The following is a 24,531-nucleotide window of genomic DNA, read 5'->3' as shown; positions in this document are numbered from 1 at the left end:
GTGGACACCCAGACACTACACCCATATGTGAGAGCTAAACACCCCCATTCAAAAAAATAAATAAAATCTTGGGTATTAATCTTTTTAATAACAGCTGATTTCAGGCTTTACACGTGATTTTGGAACCTGGCTGATTTGGCCCGTCCAGGTCTTTCATGCCAAAATGATAAAGACATGAATTCAGAAGTCAGAAAATGGAGCCTTCTTGACACACTTTATTCTATGTGATCTCTTTGGTAATATTTTGTCACAACAAAGCCTCCTGTGTAACTGTTTGCAGCCCATCTAAGACCTAAACCTTTGATTGAGTTCATAAAATGTCTGGAAAATAGTGACAAATACCCGTCTGCATATTTAAAATGCTCGTTTTTGTCCAGGCCCCAAAGATATTCAGCATACAATCACATCAAACAGAGAAAAATGGAAATTCTCATATTTGAGAAGCTGAAACCAGCGTATGATTGGCCTGTTAAGTTCTACTTAAGATCTAGTTGAGCTTTTATTGTGAATTTTGGTTTGTAGTGTGGCAAAAACAGACCTTCAACCTTCATCCCTTCATCCCTTGACCCTTCATCTCGGTGCATCCTTATCCATAAAATGCAATACACCCGTCTAAATCTACAATGCTGTGGCCCTTGTTAGTAAATTGTGGATTCTGGCTCGGCCGTATGTGCAAAAACAGACAAATCATACTCTTAAAAAAAGAAATATCAGTTAAAACGATGATGACACATAGCAGCAGTGTTCCCCTCCAGAGGCCTGGATGAAAAACCATCTGCAGTCCTTTGAACAAACTCTCCAGTGAGCAGGACTTTTAAAAAATTCATACCTGAATCCGGCAGGTGAAACTAAATGCAGCTGTCAGCGACTCAGAACAATCCCAGTTACAAGACTTGGGAAACCTGGCAGAGACCATGTGGCTGACAGGAGCAGGTGAGACAGAGAGAGAGAGAAGTGGTGGCTGTGGGAAAAAATACAATTTATACTGAAGTTATTGATCCATTGAGTGGAAATTATTTTATTATTTAAAATGAAATGCTGTCAGGATAATTATTTTTATTGTTTCATAGCAAACATCAGAACTAAAATCTTATTCTTACTCATGAAACAGTACATATTATATCATTTTTATAAATAATAATGGGTAATAGTCTCCACTATCATATCATTTTTATAAATAATAATGGGTAATAGTCTCCACTATCATTATAATTATCATCATTACTGTTATTATTATTATAGGTCTGCACACACACACACACACAGGATGGAGGGAGGAGGAGGAGGAGGAGGAAGAATTGCACAGCTGCAACTTTAAGAGTCGGCTCTCCTCCCCTCCGCCAGCTCTCACAATGGTCTTTTCCAGCTCCAGTTTATCACAGCAGAATTTGTAACATGCCATAATTTCTTAACCGGTGCGCGCGTGTGTGTATGTGTATGTGTGTATGTGTGTGTGTGCGGCCCCCCTCCCTCCTCCCCATCCCTCCCCAGGAAATCAAATGTCATTACCGGACGCGGGATAATTTGGGCGATCACTCCTGCTCTCTTTTATTTTTTTAAATTATTATTATTATTATTATTATTATTATTTTTTGACAATGCCAGCGGCGGGGACCGGCCGCACCTTCACCACCACCACCACTAACACCGTGATCGGATCCTCGGCGCCGCCGCTGCTGCTGCTCCTGCTCCCCGCTGAAGACGCCTCCTAAGCCTCCTGCTCGGATGGTTTAGCTCGCAGAGACTGCAGCTGTCATTGATCCTCTGCCAGCCTGATAGTAAAGGAATAAATTGTGAGTATGCACACTGTTGCCGCCGGTATTGCAGTGACCTACATTGCCCTTATTCGTTGCAAGCTCAAGGTGATTTTCCTTTTTTTTGTTGTTGTTGTTGTTGCTCCTCTCTCTTCACATCCTCCAACTCCTGATGCCTTATACCTGATGTGGATGGATGTAACCTTTACATTGCATGTTGTGTGTGTGGTTGACATTGTGAGGCTCTGCAGGAGGAGACAAAAAAAAGAAGCCCGGGCTGTCACAGTGAAGAGACAGAGGAGAGAGTTAAAGGGGGGGTGGATGCAGACTGAGAGGCTGGCATGATGTAATGCACTTCAGACAATAGCCAAGGATTCTCCCCCAATTATCATTTCACACAATGAGGAGGTTTTTTTCTGCTTTCTCCTCCTTGCAGCCGTCTATCAGCGCCGCAGTCAGCTCTGGTGTGTGTGTGTGTCTGTGTGTTTTATGTGTGTGTGCGGTTAATAACAGTAAAAAAAAAAAGAGAAAAGAGGAGCTGTCATAGGAGGAACAGCTGCCCCTCCTATAAACAACATTATTAGGGGCTATTATAGAGATGCAAGGAGGGAGAGGGAGCATGAGCAGCCTCTCTGTCATCCATCCATATCTACACACACACACACACACATACACACTTTCCCTGTTGTGGATGAATGAATGAAAAGACACACACATGCATGCATACACAGGCAGGTGCTGTCTGTGCTGCAGGCTGAATGAATATTAACATTTGCAAACCATAAAAGGGGAGATGATGGGTGATTATTTTTGCTTGTGAGTTGCGAGTGTGACTTTTTTTTTCCATTGATGCAGCCTAATGTGTGTGCGGCGTGCGAGACAAAGCTCGTCTTACACCCCGGAGGTGTCGTGCAGAGAGGTGGCTACCTGTGGCAGAAGCCTTTATGTCTCCGTGATGACATAAACAAGAAAAAAACAATCCGGCTGAAACGTCGGAGGTGGTGACAGGTGCGAGGGTTCAAACCAGCTACAACCTGAGCTTTATTGGCTTTTTTTTTTTTGTTCGCCTCGATCGACGCTCTTATTCAATCTCTATCGATTGATGGTTTGCGTGACCTTGCTGCAGGGGGGCGATGTTAAAGGCTGCACGCTGTCCTCTTGTGTGCACATCAGAGGACACACGCAGTAACCACCTCCCCAATCCTCCCTCACACACAGGTAGAGAGGTAAAGCGCACACACACACTTGATGCACAGCCTCCTCTCCCTTTTCCTGCCTCCCTAATGGCAGCAGGATGGGTGTAACTCTACACCCGTGCCATCCTCCTCATCCCGTCTCTGTCTAATTCACTTTTTACCGCTCGGTGTGTCCACGTGAGGACGTGAGTCACGGCTGAACACGTGAACAAAATATACCTACAGATGCACGAGCTTCATTTATCTGCTGCTGTACGGATCCATGATGCAGCCTGGGTTCATAATAATGAATGTGCAAGGAAACGAAGCAACAGTTGTTTGTAGATTTGATTGTTCATTTAATAAAACTATAGAGTTACACACACTAACAAGAAATATGGCCTCCTATAAGTGATTGTAATACTCACTTATTGTCATTTGCTAAATGAAACACCTGACGAAGGTCTTTGGACGAAAATAAATCAAACTGAGCGCCAGTTTTCAAAGATTATTTAACATTTTTACCTCCTAATATTACTCTTAAGCCCCAGCCTCGAAAATGACATACCCAAAATTAGTATAAAAATTAGTATATAGTATATATATGTATATAGAGAGAGTATATCTCTGCAACTACAGGGTCTATTTAAATAATTCTGGTGTCATAATAAAGGGAACACTTGTGACATTTGTTCAGATGTGTACGTATCAGTATGTATGTCGCTGGCTCAGAGTAAATTAAGATGGCAACATGGCAGAAATGAAAGATTTCATGTCCGCCTAATAAAAATTCACACTTTTACAACGAGTATCTCTTTGAAATGAGAAAGTTGCAATTCCAAATCTACGTCAAAGCATAGCAACACATGTGGACATGATCTCTGCAAGGTTTTTATAAAGTTACAGAGGTTTTAGTATAGACTGTTTAAGGTGGAATCTCCAAAATGTCAGGTTTTAGTATAGACTGTTTAAGGTGGAATCTCCAAAATGTCCATCTCTGGCATATTTTTTGACTTTTAAAAAGTCTTAAGAGGTTCATTTATGATTATTATTTTAACACAATTTGTCTCAAGGTTTTCCTACACGTGACTTCTAAGAGCCTTCTGAACATTGCTGGAATAAAACTCTTGCAGGGAATGCTAGATGAAGTTTAGAAATAGTCAAATCTAAAAAATGTTAGAATATGAATGTTGTTCAGTCAAATCCTCGCATTTACAACCTTTGATGGTTTTTATAGTTTCATGTCACTCTCAGTTTTAAAAGAATAAATTACACATCTGTATGAACACAACGTTAAATTCTTATCGTCATCTTGTATTTGCTGCTTGCTTCCTCGGCTGGGTTAATCCGTGTAAGCAAACAGTTGCCTCATTACACGTCCAGCAGACCCGGAGTAACATTAGCATTCATTCTCAGACACCACCTGGTGAGTGTCAGTCCAATATTCACCAAGCTCTGTTTGTACTCTCTACTGACTCCTGAGGGAAATATCCGGCTCTTTAGCTGCTAAGTGCCTCCACTATGTTCACCTGCTGGCAGCTTTTGGTGCCGGGGCTGGTGGTGTGCAGTGGATTTATCAGAGCTTCTGCAACATTCATGAGAGCAGTGAGAGTGAAGCTGCGGGACGTGAAACCAAAACAATCAGCTGAAAGATGCAAAAATGCCACACAGAGCTGAAACCTTTAACTGCATAACACATCTGTGTAGAAATACTCTTTAATGCACGGCCTTTCATAAAGTTGACATCTTTTGAGATACGAGGATTTGATTTGAGGCGATCAGCGTGCGTAACTTTCAGTTGTAGAGTTTAAAACGCACCTGAAAGGCGTTTGGAAAGAGCACGTGACCTAAATGTCCTAGCTACTGCCTCAAACCAAATCACATGACAACGTGGCTAAATGGAGTGTTTTGTCACATCATGAGGGCTATCATGATATAAAATCTATGGTGGCCAAAAGAAATCACAATAGTAGTCAGCATGATGTCTTTAGAAAAGGTCGGTGCTCTTAAGTCAGGCTCATTTTTAACTTATATTGTGTATTTTTTCTTGTGGAGAGAGAGTTTGTAGCCAGAAATGTATAAAAAGGAACAATTAGGAGCGGTCGGTAGCGTTGTGGTTAACGCGGCCGCCCCATGTGTAGAGGCTATAGTCCTCGCTGCAGCCGAGGGTTCGAGTCCCGCATCGGACGGCCTTTGCTGCGTGTCATTCCCCCTTTCTCTGCCCCTTTCCTGTCTATCTTCAGCTGTCCTATCGATAAAAAGGCATAAAGGCCAAAAAAATCTAATCAAAAAAAAAAAAAAAAGGGAACAATTACACCGAGCGTGAACCACAAAACGAGAACGAAAACAACCATAAATCATCAGAGGCACTGGAATATTTACACCATATTATTAATGATATCAGAATTTTATTCAATTGTTACGTGCCCGTCTAGGGTGTAGGGAGTGTAACATAAGCAGTAGTCCACACTTGTTGACGATCACATGCAGTTTATTGCTGCTATCAATACCAAAATCTGACAAACTGAAAAATGAGTGTGGCACGTGCCAGTTTCCTCCCGATCAGCTGGATTGAAGATCCTCAGACAAAAACTCAGAGATCACGCTGTGAAGACCAGAAACAATTAAACAGAAATCAATACTGTTAAACGTGACACTTCCAATATCCTCGAGCTTTTTTTACGATGTCACGGTGACCATAATTTAACCTCACGTAGCATCAGCGTTACTTTTCTTCATTTATGATAGTCGCATCAACAACACCAGATCGGCTCGGTGCGGCCTTGTTGCAGTGTTGGAGATGAGTTAACAGTTTGCTCCATGCACGCGGTGGGACTCCCACTTGAGTGCTGTTGTATGTTCCTGTGGCAGTGCTTAAACTAAATAGACTTGAATTGTTGTTTTCTTGGCAAGCTGTCTCTCTGGTGCCATATGAATGGGATTTCTCAGCACACCATGCAGTCTGGTCTGGATCCCATTCACAAAAGATGCTGCGTCACTCTTTCCCCACCTGTCGGCTTGATACGGATGCCAAACAGTTTTTCCATTACCCTTTGTGCTCGTCAATACAGTCTGCGGATGCACTTTGCACTCAGCGGCGTGCCAAGAAATCAAACGCAGACGTTATTTAAAAAAGAATTTCCCAGTAGTCAGCTCCCCTGGGCGACCGCAAAGCGACGCGTGTAATCAGCCTCGTGCTTCTGGTGCTGATGTATGTGAAGCGCGTTATCATCACAAACAATTTGGGCCCAACGCTCGTATTCATGTTGCGAGGGAAGCGAGCCTGAGTGAACCTAATAGGGTGTTACAAATGTTTGAAACGTGAGGCTCGCATTTCATAAAAGATTAGCTCCTCGGTGGGCCGATTAGTTTTGTTTACCACCTCTTTAAATGACCGTCTCCTCGCTTAACGAGTTAAAAAGTTGAATGGATTCCACGTGCGATTATGAGGAAGCTTTAAACACGCCGTTAAATAAAGCTGCTTTTATTTTTGTGACTCCGGAGTCAGCACAGTGTCGTGTTCAGTCCTCCACGTGTCTTCCCCAGGTGGTGAATAGTGCTGAATTCGCCTCGTACGGCCATATATTGCTCAGGAACATGCTGCTGTTTTGTGTGCTGCTCCTTATCTACTCACACAATTGTTCCCATTAATGAGATTAACTGAAGACATTCAGGAAATTAGCTGCAGCTCGCTGATTTCTTCTCGCCCAAAATTGACATCTGTCCCGTATAGATGGTTCACTTGTCTGCTGCAGTTTTACTCTCGTGTTTGCAGCTTTTTTTTTAAAGTGTAGATAATCTTCTGAGAGATATTATTTTGCACATGCTGCCCCTGACTTGAGTAACAAGAATCCAGGTGAGGAATCAGAAGTCAGATAAAAATAGTTTCTCCAGCAAAGAGAAAATACTCGTGGCTCCAGTCAGCGCTATCGCCAGACAACAACGCTGTTATCTGACTGAACCACAGATAAAATACAATTTCTTTTATGTCCAGTTACAACGTATATATATATCTGTGCAGGGCATAGCAGGGTTAAGGTGTCAGCATACTTCAAAAAGAAGTGCTTGTCAGTTGATTGAAGAGCGTCTGGAAGAAAGTTTACTGCTTTTACCGCAGCTAGAACAGACAGAAGGACTTTCGCCTTCAGACAAACTAGTTCCTGGTTGTATCTAGCGGTGTAATCACCGCATTGCAGTCTCCTCACATCACCCTTGCCTTACTAGTGTAAAGGAGAAACCACACTTGAAAGGGCCCCGTCTAGAGTCGGTGTTTAGTTTGTCTGTTCTGGGTTACTGTAGAAACCTCCGTGAAGGACCCACTCCTGGTACCTGATAGAAAAGGCTAATTTTAACGTAACAAAAACAAAAAGATCCTTATTTTCAGGTGATTTATACACGCATGAAAACATAGTTATGAATATAATAATCCATGTCTGCTTATTCTGAAAATTAAAGTTAGGGAAAGGTCGCGGTTAAGATCTGGTAAAGTCTTGTCTGCTCAGCCATCTGGTGAACGCATATCTGCCGTCAAGATAACGCCACACTTACGCATCGTATCCTGCATAAAATTGTGTGTTGGGATCTACACCTACTACTGATGGATGTATACTGTGCCTAAATGCACGCCGTGTGGACACTGACTACGGATTACCCAGGCGGTGTACACATCGTGTAAGAAAGACTAGTTCTTTTCAAGCACGCTGATACCTTTTTTTCAAGGTTTGGGAAAGTTCACGGTGACGGTTAATAAACATTAATTTTACCTTTTCATTCCAGCCTTGCTACATTCAGGTCAAACTACTTCCTGCGTTGGCACTAAATGCAGACACTGAACATAAACTGTGAGGTGTCTATATAGTGGATGTACTTTCTAGCAATAGTGGGATGCAGCTGTTGATTGCTGTGGGTTTCGCCGTAGGTTTGAGCTTGGATGAGGCTGCTATGAGCAGAAAAAAGGGTTCTGGGTTTGTTGCACCGATTGGGGAAGAAAACCTCGCTCCTACTAGCCCTGAATAATTCATTGATTGGCATATGGCATGGAGAGGAAAGCCCAATGATCCCCGCCTGTCTGTCTGACTGTGTGCATTTCTTATTTCATCTGCAGGCTCACAATGTGTTCAATTGTGCGTGCTTGCTGTTCCTCCCTCCCGTGATTCCTGCATAATTTCAGGCTTTTACATTTAACGTCTTTAAACCAGCCGCACTAAATTTAGTCACTTAAGCTCCGACACTCTTAGTCTCTTGCTACAAATACCGATTCTCTCCACCAGAGTCATCCTGACAGATAGAGATCGTTCATAATCATTATTAGACATGCAGTTATGCTAAGCCAAAGTCTTTGAAGGCAGATTTCCTTGGCGTACATTATCATAATGTTGCATTGCAGAGGAAAGGTGTCAGTCGTCGCCCTGTTTCAGGCTCTGTGAATGTCTGTAGACCAGGTAGCTGTTGTAATCGGTTGTTCAGACGTGAGGAAGTGGTATTAGCAGCTATAAACAACATCTGCATCCCAGCTGCTCTCAGACACACAACTATTACCCGTCATCACTACTACCTACCCGTATCACACTAAGGAGAAACTAATGACTCAAGCATGACATTGAGGAGTTCATGGCGGAATTTGTCTTCAAGGCTTCGCAGACGAGATATATTTATTATATTCAGTCAGAGCACTTTGCCTCCGTAGCTATTGATTTTTCATAGACAGTAGAAATGATTTAAGGTTGCAGTCACGGCGAGATCAAAGCACGAGGTGCAGCAACAGGACTGAAGGGGGGTTGTATGTGCCATGAAGCAGAAAAACATCCTCACATACACTCGGCTCCAAGGAGGAATAAAACACCATTAACCAACAAAAAAGAAAAAAAAATTGGCATTTCGCGGTGTTTGTTTGTCTGTTGGTGCCGCTCTGCTCTCGTCTCCACAATGAGAGCGATTTAAAAGATCACGAGTAAAGGTCAAACTTCGGAGTTAACCCCTCAGACTGTGGAAGCGAGCTGCCGTTCGGCTTTTCGATGAATTCCTGACAGCATCGATAAACCTGCAGATGAATGTAACTGTAGGGTGGAACTTTCTTTTAACCGATTATCAGAACACAAACATCTAAATTCAGCATCAATACTTTTTGCCTGAAGTTTGTTCTGATCCACAGCCAGATTCATATGGATTTTTTTTTTGCACAACCAACACGTATCGAGCCAGAGTCAGGAATAAATCACTACCTTCTACTTAAAATGCACCGCTGGGGGCCCCAGCCTGTTCGCCGGCAGGCAGGCCTGCTCTCCAAGCGAAGGATGGCACGTGTGGAGTGTCCAGCCAAAGCAGCACTGAGGCTCGGGCTCTCTCTCAGGGTCTAAACGGCGGCTGAATGGTGAACTGGTGGGAATCTGGCTGGGTGCCTGGAGAAGATATGGGAGACCCCATCTCACTGCCAGAACATGCTGAGACACAGACCTGCCATTATAACCCATCTAGAGGAGACCGAGTCTGGGCAATGTTGAATATCTTACTGAGTAAACCTGGCCTGGGTCAACACACACGCACTCACACACACACTACGGTCTATTATTAAGATTAAACTGAAGTATTAAGCGTATTGTTGGGCTTAATTATTGTCTGTATAAACTGATTCACACCTTTTTTAATATGTTTGTGCAAGACCGAGAAAGGAAAAGGTTGAAATATGTCGGGCTGTGGTTTCTACATTAACTTAGCGTCATGATTTGTGGCCTGCTACGGAAGCCCTAAAGGGTCATACATACATACATACATTTTATTCCACCCGTTTTCCCGTGATAACGAGATCATTTTCCTCAACAAATACAAAACACACTAAAGGTGTCTCCTGCTCCTCTGACATTGCTACACTAAATGATGTTTCCTGCGATGATTTAATACACTAGACCAGGGGTCTCCAAACTACGGCCCGCGGGCCACATCTGGCCCGCCTAAACAATTGGAGTGGCCCACTTAACGATCCCAAACAATCCCTGCCCGGACCTCTGCGCTTCCCGGGGCCGTGGACTTAGTGCTCGCTGCGCCCTCTCCGCGACTGTCGAATCGCAACTTATCGCAACTTTTTACTTCCTCCCGCAACAAAAATGTAAAAAGTGCCACAACTTTAACCGCAATTTTTTTGAAAACCTGATGCAACCTGAGGCATTTTTGGCCACAATTATTTCAAAAAAGGGGACTGATATCATTTCCGGTTATAGACTGACCCCGGCCCCCCATCACTGAAAGGCAAGTTGATGTGGCCCGCACCGAAAAAAGTTTGGTGACCCCTGCACTAGACTATTGTTTTGTTTTCTCGAGATCTCAAATTTTATCGGGTAATTATCTCATTATCACGGGAAAACGGGTGGAATAAAATGTATGTATGTATGACCCTCTAGGGCTTCCGTAGCCTGCAGCAGATGACTTCATACTATTTTTGTGACATTTTTGTGAATTTTAGATATTCAGACATTAAACACTCAAACATCAGAATCAGAAATACTTTATTAATCCCAGCGGGGAAATCGTTTTTGGTACAGCAGCTCCCAAACGGTAAGTGAGATAGAAAGTGATAGTAAGAAAACAAAACTTTAACACTATACACCTATACAATATCCTATTTTAACACTATATACACATGTATAAATAACAGTTAAATAAAGCCAGCAAACATTAGAGGAATTCACTTCCCACGGTACATCTTAAAGTGTGAGACACTGAGACGCAGCAGTGTCTGTTGTTAGCCGTCCTAAAGGTGGTATCTTTGCTTATTTCTGACAAAACCCTGATGATTATTGAAAGTATTAGTAACTAGCTTGGTTTACATATGATATAATATGTAAATTAGTCCATTTAAGTGCCGCTGGAAGGTTTTGATGGAGGCTGCTGTCTCGCCTCTGCTGTAATCTCAGGCTGAAGATGTGTGGGACTCGTTTTCTTTTCATTTGACCTCTCATGCTTTATGTTTAAATCTTACCCCGCTCCATCACGTGACGTGTGACGTGTCATGATGCAAACCTCGTGCTACCGGCCGTGGGTTGAGGCCGACTCTTGAGGCTTTCTCAAGTCCCTCAGGGAAGCTGGAATATGGCTTCACATAACCACTATAGCATAGATATAATGTATTATGCAACTTGATCTGGACTGCCCCATTAAACAGCACAAGCGTGAAATCTAGGGCAGAGCGCCCAGCCTCCCAAGACATCTCTGCAGCTTTGAACCGCCGGGATGACGCTAAGCCAAGCTCCAACTGTGTCAGGCCCAGTCACACACACACACACACACACACACGGCCGTACAAATAGTAATACTGGATATTCACAGAATAAGGTATTGATCATGCTTTCATAGAAATAACAAACCCAAGGTGCTTTTTGTAGTTGTGATATGTTTTGGAAGTTTCAGATAAGTTTAGTCTTCCAAACCTGGGGGTTGATTTTCCACTTTGACAGCTCTGACATCTATTAAAACCATCGCAAATCAAACTCAGAAGTGATCACGGGTCAGTCCGTGATGAACTCTGAATGATTTAATGTTGTTTTCCAGAATTGCACCCACTTCGATTAGCCTAGAGGTTCATATTTTTGAGCAGTTTTATTGACCTTGCATCAGCCCGGTGTACGATGGGATACGTCCACCCTGAAGGGGAATGTGTTGGTAAAGAAATCCTAACTCTCACCTCCTTTCTCCTCGGCAGCGCCAAGATGATGTGCGAGGTGATGCCCACCATCAGCGAGGACACGGCGCTGAGCCAACGCGGCTCTCAGAGCAGCGCCTCGGACCCGGACTCCCACTTTGAGCAGCTGATGGTCAACATGTTGGACGAGAGGGACCGGCTGCTGGACACGCTGAGAGAGACCCAGGAGAGCCTCGGTTTGGCCCAGCAGCATCTTCAGGACGTCATCTACGACCGCGATTCTCTGCAGCGCCAGCTCAGCTCCGCCCTGCCGCAGGTAGGCCACAGCGATGACGCTTTTGGTTTTAGATGTAGACGGGAAAGACGGGGAGCAAGAAAGATCTGTGGACCTGAACTCCTACATCACCAGGACGTCTACCTTAGACGTTGATATCTTTATTTATTTAAATAGTTTAAATTAGGAGTTTGGTGTAACTGAACTTGAGTTTTGTCGCTTTTTTAAGCATTTGCAGTCAAAACATTGAACATATATACACAATCATGTCGTCTATGGACACACACACTGCTATAGAAACATCTACTTTTCTTTGAGCACTTCAAACTTCTTTTGTAACTATTTCAACCCTCCAAAGTGTCCGACAGGGATATGGACAGCGGATGTTACACTACGATTAATTGTATTTTTCCTCAGCCATGACAGCCAGCTTTTTCTTCTTTGCAAAGATTCAGGATACACGAAGTGTCTCTCTTGATCTGTGCACGACTGGACCGTAATACGTCTCAGATCGTGAGATGAAATCAAACTCTTTGTTTTGCCATTCGGAGATGGTCGGTAGAGTACTCGCCAGTCCGTGCAGGGTTACACTGACGGTTTTCATTGTCAGTTTTACGTTTCAGGGTTGACAGAGTCATATTTTCAGCGGAGTGCTGCCTTCACAGCAGAACATTTGAAAATCCAAGCGCAGTCGACACAGTTTTGTGATCGCATACGATGTACTATAACATCCTTACTGACGCGTGTGCATGTGTAACTCTCAACAGGGATGTGGAGGAAGTGAGGTGACTCACTCGTCAGCTATTTCCGTACACTATACGTTCATCACGTATCCGATGAATGCCTGCTGTTTTATCGCTTTGTTCTCATTTGAATTCTTACAAAATAGAGCGATGTGAAATATATTCTTCTCCAGTCGTATCCCTCATTGAAACTTTGTGTAATTAGCCTTTCATTTACAGTCCATCGTGCTTAAAAAGAACATGGCACAAACATTCTGTGTTCCAGTACCGTTACTTTGGAAAATTTTCCAACTCAGTGGCTCTGTGACACCGAATGAAATCGCTACATCCAAATTAAACCAAGCAAAGAGAGTTTAGTGTTTATTTCCTGCTTCCCTTTAAACAGTGTAATTATCAGTTGGACTCCAGTTAAACTAGATTGCATAATAATGTTTTCTTTGGATAAAGCATGCACAAATGGTGCATTAGTGTGTATGTTCAGCTGTTTTTGTTACCTGTAGTGGGACTAGAGCCGACTGAAATGTCTTTAAACGCCTCGTCATGTCCCTCAGAGACCTGTACGGAGCTGGTAGATTGATCACGTTCAGTGTGAGCTTTGAATTTTGGCGTGGCGCGTTGTAAAAAAAAAAGAAGTCTTAGGTAATAATTCCTACAGGGAGGAGATTAGCACTTTCTAAAAGTGTGTCAGTAATTCTAGTCACACGCTGCTGACGCGTGGGGAGTCTGGGGTGTCGAGATTTTGTAAATATGCCCCTTTTTTAAAGCTGAGAATTTTTGCTGTGTTTTCGTGTCAGATTCATCTCCGACTGTGGGTTTCAACTCTGGGTAATGTGCTCCCCTGATTGTACTTTAGCCTCGAGGCCTCTCGAAGTCACAAGGTGGGAGTAATAAAGTACTAAAGGACTACAAGAGAGGAAAAAGGGAAAACTTAAGCAGCACAAATAGATGTTCGGATATTTCACACACACCGTTCTGTCCTCTTCTTTCTTCTTTCCAAACATTCCCAAAGTGAAGCAACATTTCCACGATGGGGCACTTTCACTGCTGTCCAGCGGCTGTGCTGATGTATTGCTTGTCATTGTGTAACGACAGAGCTGACACACCGATCTGATGCTTTTTCCTGGATTACCCGGCTTAAATTAGATGTCACTCTGGCGATCCTCCTCTTCCTCTTCTTCCTCGAGATTCCATCAATTAATCTGATGGCATCTTATGATATCAAGTTCTTCTTCTTTGGACGAGCTGCCGTCACTGGTGATGGGAAGTCCAGCCCTTTTTTTAAAGATTCGTCTCTTTCGACTCGGCTCTTCATTTAGCATCACTACTGCAGTTTAACAATCCTGAGTGGTTTGTGTGCTAGTAAGCAGTTTTTCATTATGTGTTTTCATTTTTGCATTGTTATCATCTGTGCAGGTTTGTTGTTGACCCTGCTCTGACGGATATTTTAATTCGACAAACTCTGCACTCACCTGATGCTGCTTCACTTTTTGTTGCTCTGTGTGTACCTGGCCTGTACCGCTACACTCGCAGCCTTTTTTTGGACTGTCTGCCCCACTTCCTTCTTTCGCATAATGGTATGATCCTAGTCCGTCCTCGCATGCGATTGGCCCCGTGGCGTGCCCATCAAAATAAAGTCCCGTTCTTGCCCGCATTGATCCTGAGCAGAGTCGGCTCTTGTCATTCAGTACGAAGAATCGGCTCGTTCATGAACGACACATCACTAGTTTGGATGTTTTCGATCGGGCCTGTAATGATTTAGCTTCTTTCAGGACAGGAGGCGGTGAATGAGCTTTCTTCTTTTTTTTTTTTGAAGACAGAAGTGTCCTCATTTAGCTCCATAGGCAGGCGGTGAATGTGTCTTTACTGATATCACTCCTCCTGTTTCTAAAGCCCAGAGCTCTGGCAGGATTAGGCGTTGGCTGACTACAAACTTATCCTCCCTCATATTCCTCCTTTTCTCTCCCTCTCTCTGCTGTCATTGTCTTCTCCGGCCTTGTGTCTTCCTCTCCTCCTCTCTCTCCATCAGAGGTCACGGCTCAGCTACTCGTCATGACACTTTCTGACTGAACGGAGTGACACTCGCCGTCCCCGCTTGACGCTTCCAGGCGTCCCCCCTTTTACACGCATAACAATCCAATAGTGGCTCTGTCCCTTCCCAGAAATGCCTCCCTTGTCTTCTCTTTCCACATTTCATCAGGGCCATTTTGTTACAGTGCAGAAGAACGCCAAGGCAACTGTCAGCAACACCCGTCGCTGCCTGACACGTCTATATTTTGAGGCTGAAAGTTTGTAGCGTGCTCCTGCAAAGCAAAGAGACATCCCTGCATAGTAACCCATTTCTTCATCGCAGATTGATGTGTCAAGTTTGTTATGTCAAGTATGGATTCAGGGGTTTATAGAGCCGCTTTTTAAGCCCGCAGATGGAGAGTGTTTGACTGAGAAGACGGATCTTTTGTATCATTTTCCAGCAGCCACACTGGGCAACTAGAAGAACAGTGTAAATAAATTAATCTGCAACTGTTTGATTGTTTCTCAAGAGAAACTGCAAAAAATATTCACAGGTTTTCATAGTTTTCGCCTTTTCATCGTTCAGAACTGTGTCCTGTCTGTTTATATCTTTGAATTCGACTGGTAAGACATTTCAAGGCTTCAACTTGGAAACTGTGATGGCCATATTTCACTGTTTTCTGACATTTTATATATATATAGTTGCAGCCCTAATAGATAACACAGATACAAATAACACAAGACAACATTTCCAGTGTGTGCGTTATTAGTCTTGTAGTCTTGTGGTTGCTTTTACCCTCAACTGCATCTCCGCTGTTCATGCATCGTGCGTTTCGTTGCCAGCCCTCGACAGACTCAGAGTTCAGAGAAAGAGATCGAGGAAGAGCGCACCCAAAGCCTGCAGCACATGTGACCCTCCTCCCATCCCCCCAACGCCCCCTGTATCGTGACAACAGGCAGGCGAGCTGGCAGGCGGACAGGCAGCGTTCTCCGGAGCATTCAGCTGTACGTTACTGTACTCGAATGGGCCCTGAGGGTTCTACGGGAGCCTTCTCTCCCCATGCTGTTTATTTACTGTTGCCAAACACGGCCTCGTGAAGGCTGCTGCTGCTGCTGCACATGATGTTCTCAGCAGCAGCTTCCCGTCCCCGCTGATCCTGCACGTCGGTCCACGAACACAGATTCCAGTTTTACTCACGTACGTATGAAAGAGCAACTGCTGGTTTTACACGTTCCTGTACTTTTAGACGGTACTGCTGCCCAAGCAGGGACTATTCTGGGAATAAGATCACGTCCCCACACCTGAATTTACACCCTGTTCCCTGCATTGTTCCTCCCAAGGTTCCTCGTCCCTGGAAACACGGCTCAACACACGACATCACAGTCACTGCTCTGCGATGAATATCTGTGGTTCAGTCATACAAACACAGCACTTTAATCGATCCTATGAAAATGAAAATTGATCTTGCAAAGTCACTGTTTTCATTCAGATCTACCTTCAAGAACGTCAATAATAATAATGAATCGAACGTTAACGTTCAGTCACGCGTTGAAGCGTTGGTCACTGTGGATGTGTAAATCCTCGCCTTATCGGACACCCACGAGCGTCAGCGCGGCCTCGACTCCCCCAGACGTTGATCCCAGTTTTCTCTCCGCCCCGCCAGACAGTAATAAGACACGAGCCAATTGATCACTCACATGCCGATGTTGTACTGAAAGCTAAGACGGCACTAGATTACTGCACAGAGCAGCCCATTGATCTGTGGTTCGCTCATTCATGACCGCCACACCGGCTTCAGTGGAAATTACGACAGCAGCTTTCCTTCCTCACGTACAAACGGGTGATTGAGCTCGGAAACATGCTTTGATTTTACACAGCAATTAAAGTTTCATTTAAAGATTAGTAATTAGGGCAGTGGCGGATTTATCAAAAGGGTAAGCACTCCGTACATCTCTGGTGTCTGGTCATTAGCACCCTGCTTTAAGTCAATGAGCCACCCCTCCACCCCTGCTGTGTATTAATCATACATGGCAGGGCCATTCATCAAAGGATCTGGACACGGGCGCACGGCGATGTGCTCCTCGTCGCTTTTAAAGATTCAGCCAATATCACCAGGAGGGTTTGTAGTCATGGAACGTACCAATCTGTGCGCCTCCACAGGGGTGAACGGTGAACGAGGAGAGCGAAGGAGGAGGAGGGAGGAGGAGACGGTGAAGCTCCCTGACAGGGGCAGAATGTGCAAGCGAAGATGACTAAGCTTGTCGAGGAGCAAGGACGAGCCTTCTCCTCTTTGCCTTTTTTTTCTCCCCCCCTTCCTTCTCCTCACTGCTTCCCCTCCTTCCACCCCCCTCCGTGTCTTTCTGTTGCTTGTACAGGAGCCCCTCCGGGCTCCAGCAGTCAGCCAGTCAGCTGGTCTCCTCCGCGAGAGCAGCACATGATTTTCCATGATTACTGTTATTGTTTGTGCCCCAGTTCCCTTTTGCCTTGTAGATGTGCGGCCGATGCGCGGCAGGAACAGCACAGGAGTTTCCTGCAGCTGACTTCAGAATATTATCATAAATATCACAATTGTATCTTGATAAAATAACACTGGGAAATGTGATAGTTTACCCACATCCTTGACAGGGCTAACCTTTACCTGACGTACTCACATGCTGATAGACAGTGGTTGGCGTACTTTCCAATTTTCCTGTCTTGCAAGCATTGATTTGCAAACTAAAGCCTCTCTTGTTATTTCTGCCCAATTTATCCCCAAAGCCTTGTTTTTCCTCACTTCCCTTTAATCTTCTCCGCATTGACAGAAGCAGGGACGGTCCCTTGGCGTACGCCGTACACATCAAATGTCGGTAATGGCTCTGACAGAGATGCTTGATCAATACCCTTGAAAGTTTAGGGTCTGATTAGGAAGACAGATCCAGCCGTCCTCCGGATGAATCATCCCCTGCCTGGCGGCAGACGGCGGGGCGCTGGATGCTGGTTGACCGTCGTCTGACAGCAGGTTGGCGGTGGAAAACAGAAGAAAGGGGGATGAGGTAGGGGTTCTGATCAGACACGCCAAGGTGACAAGACAAGTGCAGAAGGATCTCCTGCAGATGTAATTATCTCTCTAATGAACAGCGCAGTAGGGCACCAGAGTGCTGTAAAGTCAGGAAGTTGTGGGAACAGTAGATCAACCTAACGAGGAGACAGCAGCTGCTCGCATACAAAGACTTCTTCTTTGGGGTTGTTCGGTGTGTGTACTCAAAGATCACACGAAGAAGTCAAAGCCAAGCAGACGTTAAACCGTACATACAAAAGTAAATTTGACATTGAGAGTTGTTACACTAACCACAGACTTTTAGCTAGTTCAGCTTCAGTTCACTGTTATTTAATCTTTCCGCGTGAAACCGGCATACCGACCACATTCGTCTCTGGAGACACGACGAAGCTGATGCTGCAAAATGCTAAATACCTCTGAAACCCTTAATCACTGCGAAGCTACAAGGCGGGATTACATTTGATATTTTTTAACACATGCATGTCCCTCTGAGAGTTACGTTTTGAGTGGTTGGTTGATAATATGTTGAATTCATTGTGGCACTTGCCTGGTGAAGCTTGCACTCAATGCACAAAGGCTCAGTCCTCGCCTCAGCAGCCACGGGTTCGACTCCAGCCTCTCGCCCCATGTGAAGACTAAACGAGGTACAGTGGTCCCTCGTTTATCGCGGGGGATACGTTCTAAAAATAACCCGCAATAAACGAAATCGAAGTAACGAAGTAAGTTTTACAAATATTATACATGTTTTAAGGCCGTAAAACCCCAACCACACACTTTTATACACCTTCTTACACACATTTTGTACAGTACTCCCTTAGCCAATTTAGGACGCAGAACACAATGCGCGTTCATACTGTACAGTACGCTGTAAAAAAAAGCATGCAAAATTACACAAAAAAAATCTGTGAAACAGCGAGTCCGCGAAAAGTGAACCGCGATATAGCGAGGGACGACTGTACATTGATTTATTTGCAGTTGCTTTAAAGGTCCAGTGTGTAGGATTTAGTGACACCTAGTGGTGAAGTTGCAGATTGCAACCAAATGAATACTCTCCCACATTTGACTCTTCCAAGCATGTAAGAGAAACTCTGGCTGCCAAAATTACAATAAAACAAAGGACCTAATTATAATAAATATCTAGATCAGTGTTCGTGGAAGAGGACCCGCTACCCGATATAAAAGACAAAAACACAACGATCCTTATATTCAGGTGATCATACACTAATGGAAACATACTAGTATTCCATTCCTACAAATAAATACTCCTAAATCCATAAAGTTGGCATCTCAAAACACACATAGCAGTTTTTTAGAAGAACATTTAATAATCAAAAATGTTCAACGGTACATTGGTGTTACGTCCCGGCTCTCAAGTGGGGAAAGAAGCAGCATAAGACCAGGTGTTCTTAGTATAGCAAAGATATTTATTAAATGAAAATCGGATTAATTTTAACAGAAGGAGGTGAGGTACTATGAGGGTACAAAGGGCGAGCAGATGCTGCTAATACAACAAAAAGAAGACTCAGCATTAAACAGCACCCCTAAATCGAGCACACCTGTACACTCCAACGAAACCTCCACAAAAGACTTGTTTATGTTCACAAAATCACAACCAAGGCGAGCTCCGCACAAATATCTCAAGCGGTTCAAGTTTGAATAAGGGTGAGTCAGTAGATTGGGTGATGCTGCTCCAATCAGTCCTGCAGGTTTCCAGGAAGCCGTGACGAAGGTGGCCCCCGCCTTCTTCATCAGGGGGTCAGAGTCGGCGAACACACACTTGGATTTGCATACGCAACACAACACTACAAACAGAGAGAAGGACATCGCAACATAACCTGAAATTGTTGAGTCGTAGAGGATGCAGAACATTCTCGAGATGCTGAATTTAGTTTAGATGAAAAATAAGAGTTCACCGTGAGTACACTCATCGGAGGAAAGAGCACGAAGCTCTGAACCAGTCGTTCAGTCTGCAGCATTAGAAAGACAGGAAGTAATTACTCAAGCATGCCAGACCCAGACGTAGAATGAAATATTTGGTACAACTAAACTACAGCTTTCTGTTGGCAATTTGTGAGGTGTTCATTTTTAATCTAGGTTTTTTCCTCATGAATTTTAAAAAGACATTCTCTTCAAGTTTGACACACAGTTTGTAGAAAATGAACAGTGGAAGCGTCTGCAGGGGGTTCAGCAGGTTGCCAGAAATCTGAAATCTTTCCGTGTAATCGACCCTTTCAGTCCGAGACTTATCCTGAGTGATGAATCTTTTACTGTCAGATAATATTTGTATAAAAGAGTCGGTCCACAGAGAGGTGGAAAGGGAAGTTGTGAGTTAGGAGGCATGCACATTACGAGCTTGTTCATCTAGATCTACCAAAAGCAGCAAATAATCTGCATACATTACCAAGACGCCCTATTTGGCCTCACATTGTTCTAAATATTAACTTCATTGACCATTTATAAGGCTATTTTATCACAATTACTCCCATGTCCAGTTAATTCCCATTAATTCTCATACTTTTCCATAATTCCCATGAACAGTTTTCGGAAATTTACCACCCCTTTGCAACCCTACAGTAAACCCGCGCTGTTGGTTAGCAGTTTAATCAAATCAGCGTTGTGTTTAAGACATCAAATATTTATTTTCATTCTATGTCATCGAGCTTCCTGCGTCAGGAAGTCATTTTTTTTTTCTACTTCCAAGTAAGCAGTGAGTCACTGCAGCATCTCCAGGTGTGTGTGTGTGTGTGTGTGTGTCTTTTCTCCGAGTGTCCCTGAAAACATTTGATGATGAATCATTTCCGATTCGAAAATGACAGAGCGTAGGTCGACACACACTCGCAGTGAGCCAAAGTGTGTGTCCGTGTCCGTGTGTGTGTGTGTCCGTGTCCGTGTGTGTCCGTGTCCGTGTGTGTGTGTGTGTGTGTGTGTAAGGAAACGAGGGGGAGGGGGTTGCGCTAGAGTTTACATCACATGTGGGTAGAACTTGGACATGACTCAGACCCCGAGGCTAGAAATACAGAAATCATCTCATAGTTAGTTCACACACACACACACACACTGTCCCATCCTCACACACACACACACCCATGTACACACTCATACACAGTGCTGACCTGGAAATGTAATCCTCCCTGCAGAAGCGACTACGTCTGTTTATTTAGCCTCCACCATTGATTCATAGCACCTTCTCAGCTTTTAACCAGTTGCTTTTCGCAGCCGCCGAAAGACTCGAGCTGCTTTTTCTCTTCAATAACGAGCCGAGGCATGATTATTTAACCAGAACACTGCAGCAAATATAGGCTGACCGACTGACGAGGACTTAGACTGACATTCATCTCTGAGACGATATCCTGAAGACACGTCGAGGGTTTGGCAGCTGCACTTGACTCTTCAGACCAGGTCTCTGCTATGGAGTGGTGTTTTTTCGACCATGCAGCTGGTCCCCATTAATGGATACCTTTTAGCTTCTTGAATGCTCCACTTGAAAGCCAGGAATAGAGCATGATGTCACTGGCTCTTGGCGCCGGCTGAGAATCTTGTTCAAGGACTCCTAAGAGAGCCGATCCCATGGCGTCCTGCTGCATCCCGGCTTCTTCCTATTAATGTGGTGTGATGAACTCAGTGCAGCAGAGTTTGAGAGGTGAAGTTTTCTGAGAATATTATCAATTTCAGGCAAAATATATGAATAATACATTTTAATATGGATGAAGTCTCTGTGGCATCACTTACAGGTTTCTGAAGAGCCGCTGTGAAGCTCAGAGCTGTCACCATCGTAGTGGTCCTGCCGGCTCCCGACTAGTCCAGGGTGAAATGTCTGGGCATGGGCCACCTGTAAGGGCACCCAAGCTGAATTATATATAACTTTAAGCCTTAATACAGTATATCAGTACAGATCAAAAACTGTCTTTTTTTTTAACATGGGGACTGATTGCTTTTGCAGCCAGCCTAAAGTGGCCATTTCAGGTACTGCAGTTTGGGGTTTTTTTTTTTGCACTTCTTGGCTACATCGGTTTCATTTTTCAGCCATGGAAGTTGTCACCTCAGCTATCTTATAGTAAATATCGAGAGTTTGGAGTGTCAGAGCTGAAAATGACTATTTAACTATTTATTAATTTGATGTGATGTAAGTTGAATAAGACTTTTGGACATATCACCTCAGGTTTTGGAAAAAAAAAAGTGATGGATGACATTTTAAAATCTTGCCACTTAACCTGTTTTTAAAAACAGGATTTATATTTCTCTTGTGAAGTCACACCTAATTAACTTTATATACCGACCTGAGGAAGTCTTGTAGGGAATCAAACACGGTGTACTGGAGAACTGAGCTGTACATCTTCTGATTTCTGTTCAACATTACCTATGAAACGCAGTCATCATGTCTGAGTGAGTCTCTAAGAGCAGATGTCCCACTCTGCCCCCGGCTGCCTTCAGGACCACGTATGCATTCACTCAAATGAGCCTCAGCTCAATAGAGCTTTTTATAGCATCAACAAACGACCTATATATCATCTTCTTCCTACACCAAAAGCATCGCGTGACAAGGACGGGGACTGAAATCCTCGCTTTTGAAGGTGAAATATAATGACTTGCTCACACTCTCCGAGGAGCTGATCCTCTTGTGCGTCTTCACAACATCTTCGGGAACTTCTTTCTCTCTGCGGCAGCTTCCCGTCGAGTCCGGCCCGCTGACGTGACCAAAGGTGCACGGCGGCATCGCACTTTATAATGTCACTCCTCATCACGTGTCTGCCGTGTGTTTCCATGTGGCGTAATATCCAGGGGAATGCTGCGGGGGGTTGTCGGGCTTACATCTGACATTGTTATGCCGCCACATAATTAAGCCGTGGCTTGGTGTGCCACTCTCACATGATATGATTTATCCCAGCCTAGCAGTGGCTTTGTGTGTTTGAAAATGAATGTGTTGAACCTCTGGCCATCTGGTAACATGACTGACATCCTAAAAACGAGGCGACACAAACAAAATAACGATATTTCTTTTACCTTTAGATAACTTAGACGTCGGCTCATATATCTGCAGAGTTTGACAGCGGAGAATCTTCCTGCTACACAAACAAAACTCTGAGTGTTAATGCTTTCATGGTGCTAGGACGTTCCTTCTAGACACATCGTTTTTCACTCATATTCGACGTGTTAAAAAACTCATAAAAGCAGCAGAGATGTCCAGAGCACAGTGGAGCTACGTGACATATCGTATAAAAGATATCCATGCATATCATTTATAACTTAATGCAGCAAGTTTGCAGCTTCGTCAAAGAAATTCTGGGTCGTGACATTATCGGGTGCTTGAGCGTTTAGTTAGCTTCTAATTATAAATCGGCTTAAATATAATGCAGGTTTTCTTTCATTGTAATCGAAAGAGAAATGCAGCATTTAACCCAGAAAATGGTAAAAATGGAAACAAGCCAGTAAGAGATGGTGCGATGGCTCACCACTAGTCTGAGTTGGCATGCCGCTCAGAATGGCAGATAAATATGAGGATTTAATAGAGATTTATTAAAGTGAAATTGATTTTCATGGAGCAGATGCTTGTGGATTTTTTACTTTCCTTTTTTTTTTTGAGCCCAGAAAAGACGTTCAGTCGTCTGTTTGAACGTGTAACAGGTTCTACCGGATCTCTCATTCAGTAACGTGGTAGCTTGATGTCTGAATAAATGTATTTAAATTTGCATTTTCATCTTAATTTATTTTTAAAAAAACCTCTGAAACATTTAAGTATGAGGCTGTAAGTAGTTCCAAATCTTTATATTCAGCTGACACAAGTACAGAAGTATCATCTATCGTCTACTGTGGGTGATGAGATCGTACAGGTTTAAAGGAGTTTTAATTTGTACATGTGGCCCGGTGTTAGGCAGGCGTAGGACGGTAAGGATCCGAGTTAGTGGAGACTACAGACTCGTTAATCCGGGGTCAGTAACAGGTGAACGATCCAGATGAATCGCGGTTCATACACTGATATTACTCCATATTCTGTCACCAGTAGTTGGTGTCAGCTGATAGCAGTTACAGTTTAACATTAAATCCAGTTTTCTGTCCGGTCAGTGAACAAGGAAATATTGTTTGTTCAGTTTTTCACACAACATCTCTGATGCGAACATGTTTTTACTCTTTCTACTTTAACTCTTGTGGTCTTTAGGAATTAATTACCGAGTTGTACTTCATGGGGGGGGCTTAATGTTGATCTTCTTTTCTGATTTTTTTAATTACTACCATTGCATTTGTGGCATGTAGAGTTTTTTGGCTTGCAGTAAAAACTTCAAAGACCGACGCCGGTCTTCAGCTTTTATCAGAAGCGTTTGAGTTTCACTGCTACACTGCACACAGTTAGGGCAGAAGATAGAATATAAAAGATGAACGTTTATTAATTAGTGACTGTTTTTGTCTTCTTTCATTGTGAATCTTTATTCCAGGTCCTTGAACATAAGGTTGTTTATCTCAAGGTTTATCCTTGAGTACTTCCATGGATATATAACAGTGTAATGAGTGTATAAAACATATGTTTAGCACTGTAAGAATAGATTGATGGCTCATTCAGTGTTGGGATTGGTATTAAGCTGTAAGCTGCAGGTGGCAGTGGTTAATTACCCTCAAGTGTTATCTAGCTGGCCTGGTTATGTTAACAACATTTTACGGCCCCGTTTTTACACTGCGATAATCATAGCCTGGCTTCCTTTAAAGACAGGGCCAACCCACCCATCGCTCCCTCAGCTGCTTGTTTTGTTCCCAGTGCTGAGAGCAGTCATCTGGTGCCCGCCTCCCGCTGCCAGCTGCTGCCCCGGCCAGCTTCTGTCGCAGGTATCCAATAGGACACGTCGTGCGATGCTGCCAAATGCTCATAAGCGCCATTGAAGTAATCAACCAGATAAAACCCAGAGGTGTTGTTCTCGCCG

The 24,531-nt window shown here is 43.8% G+C and overlaps 1 protein-coding gene across 8 annotated transcripts in view; it reads left to right on the top strand.

The window, feature by feature from the left end:
- The first annotated feature begins 1,391 nt into the window (after positions 1 to 1,391).
- The window catches only part of ppfia2 (PTPRF interacting protein alpha 2), a 144,763-nt gene continuing 121,623 nt past the window's right edge, over positions 1,392 to 24,531 (top strand). For 5 of the 8 annotated variants that reach the window (XM_019276886.2, XM_019276884.2, XM_019276882.2 and 2 more), the window contains exons 1-2: positions 1,399 to 1,793; positions 11,622 to 11,877. In XM_019276886.2, the coding sequence (XP_019132431.1) occupies positions 11,629 to 11,877 (249 nt within the window). In that variant the 5' untranslated portion in view covers positions 1,399 to 1,793; positions 11,622 to 11,628. Of the gene's footprint in view, positions 1,794 to 11,621; positions 11,878 to 24,531 lie in introns of those variants that run through there. The other 3 variants (XR_003461260.1, XM_019276883.2, XM_027272127.1) reach the window with 3 other exon arrangements.

Source organism: Larimichthys crocea, chromosome XX, assembly GCF_000972845.2.
Source record: "Larimichthys crocea isolate SSNF chromosome XX, L_crocea_2.0, whole genome shotgun sequence".
NCBI lineage: Eukaryota > Metazoa > Chordata > Actinopteri > Sciaenidae > Larimichthys > Larimichthys crocea.
Note: the sequence above shows the minus strand (reverse complement) of the source record. Positions and strands in the feature narration are given on the sequence as shown.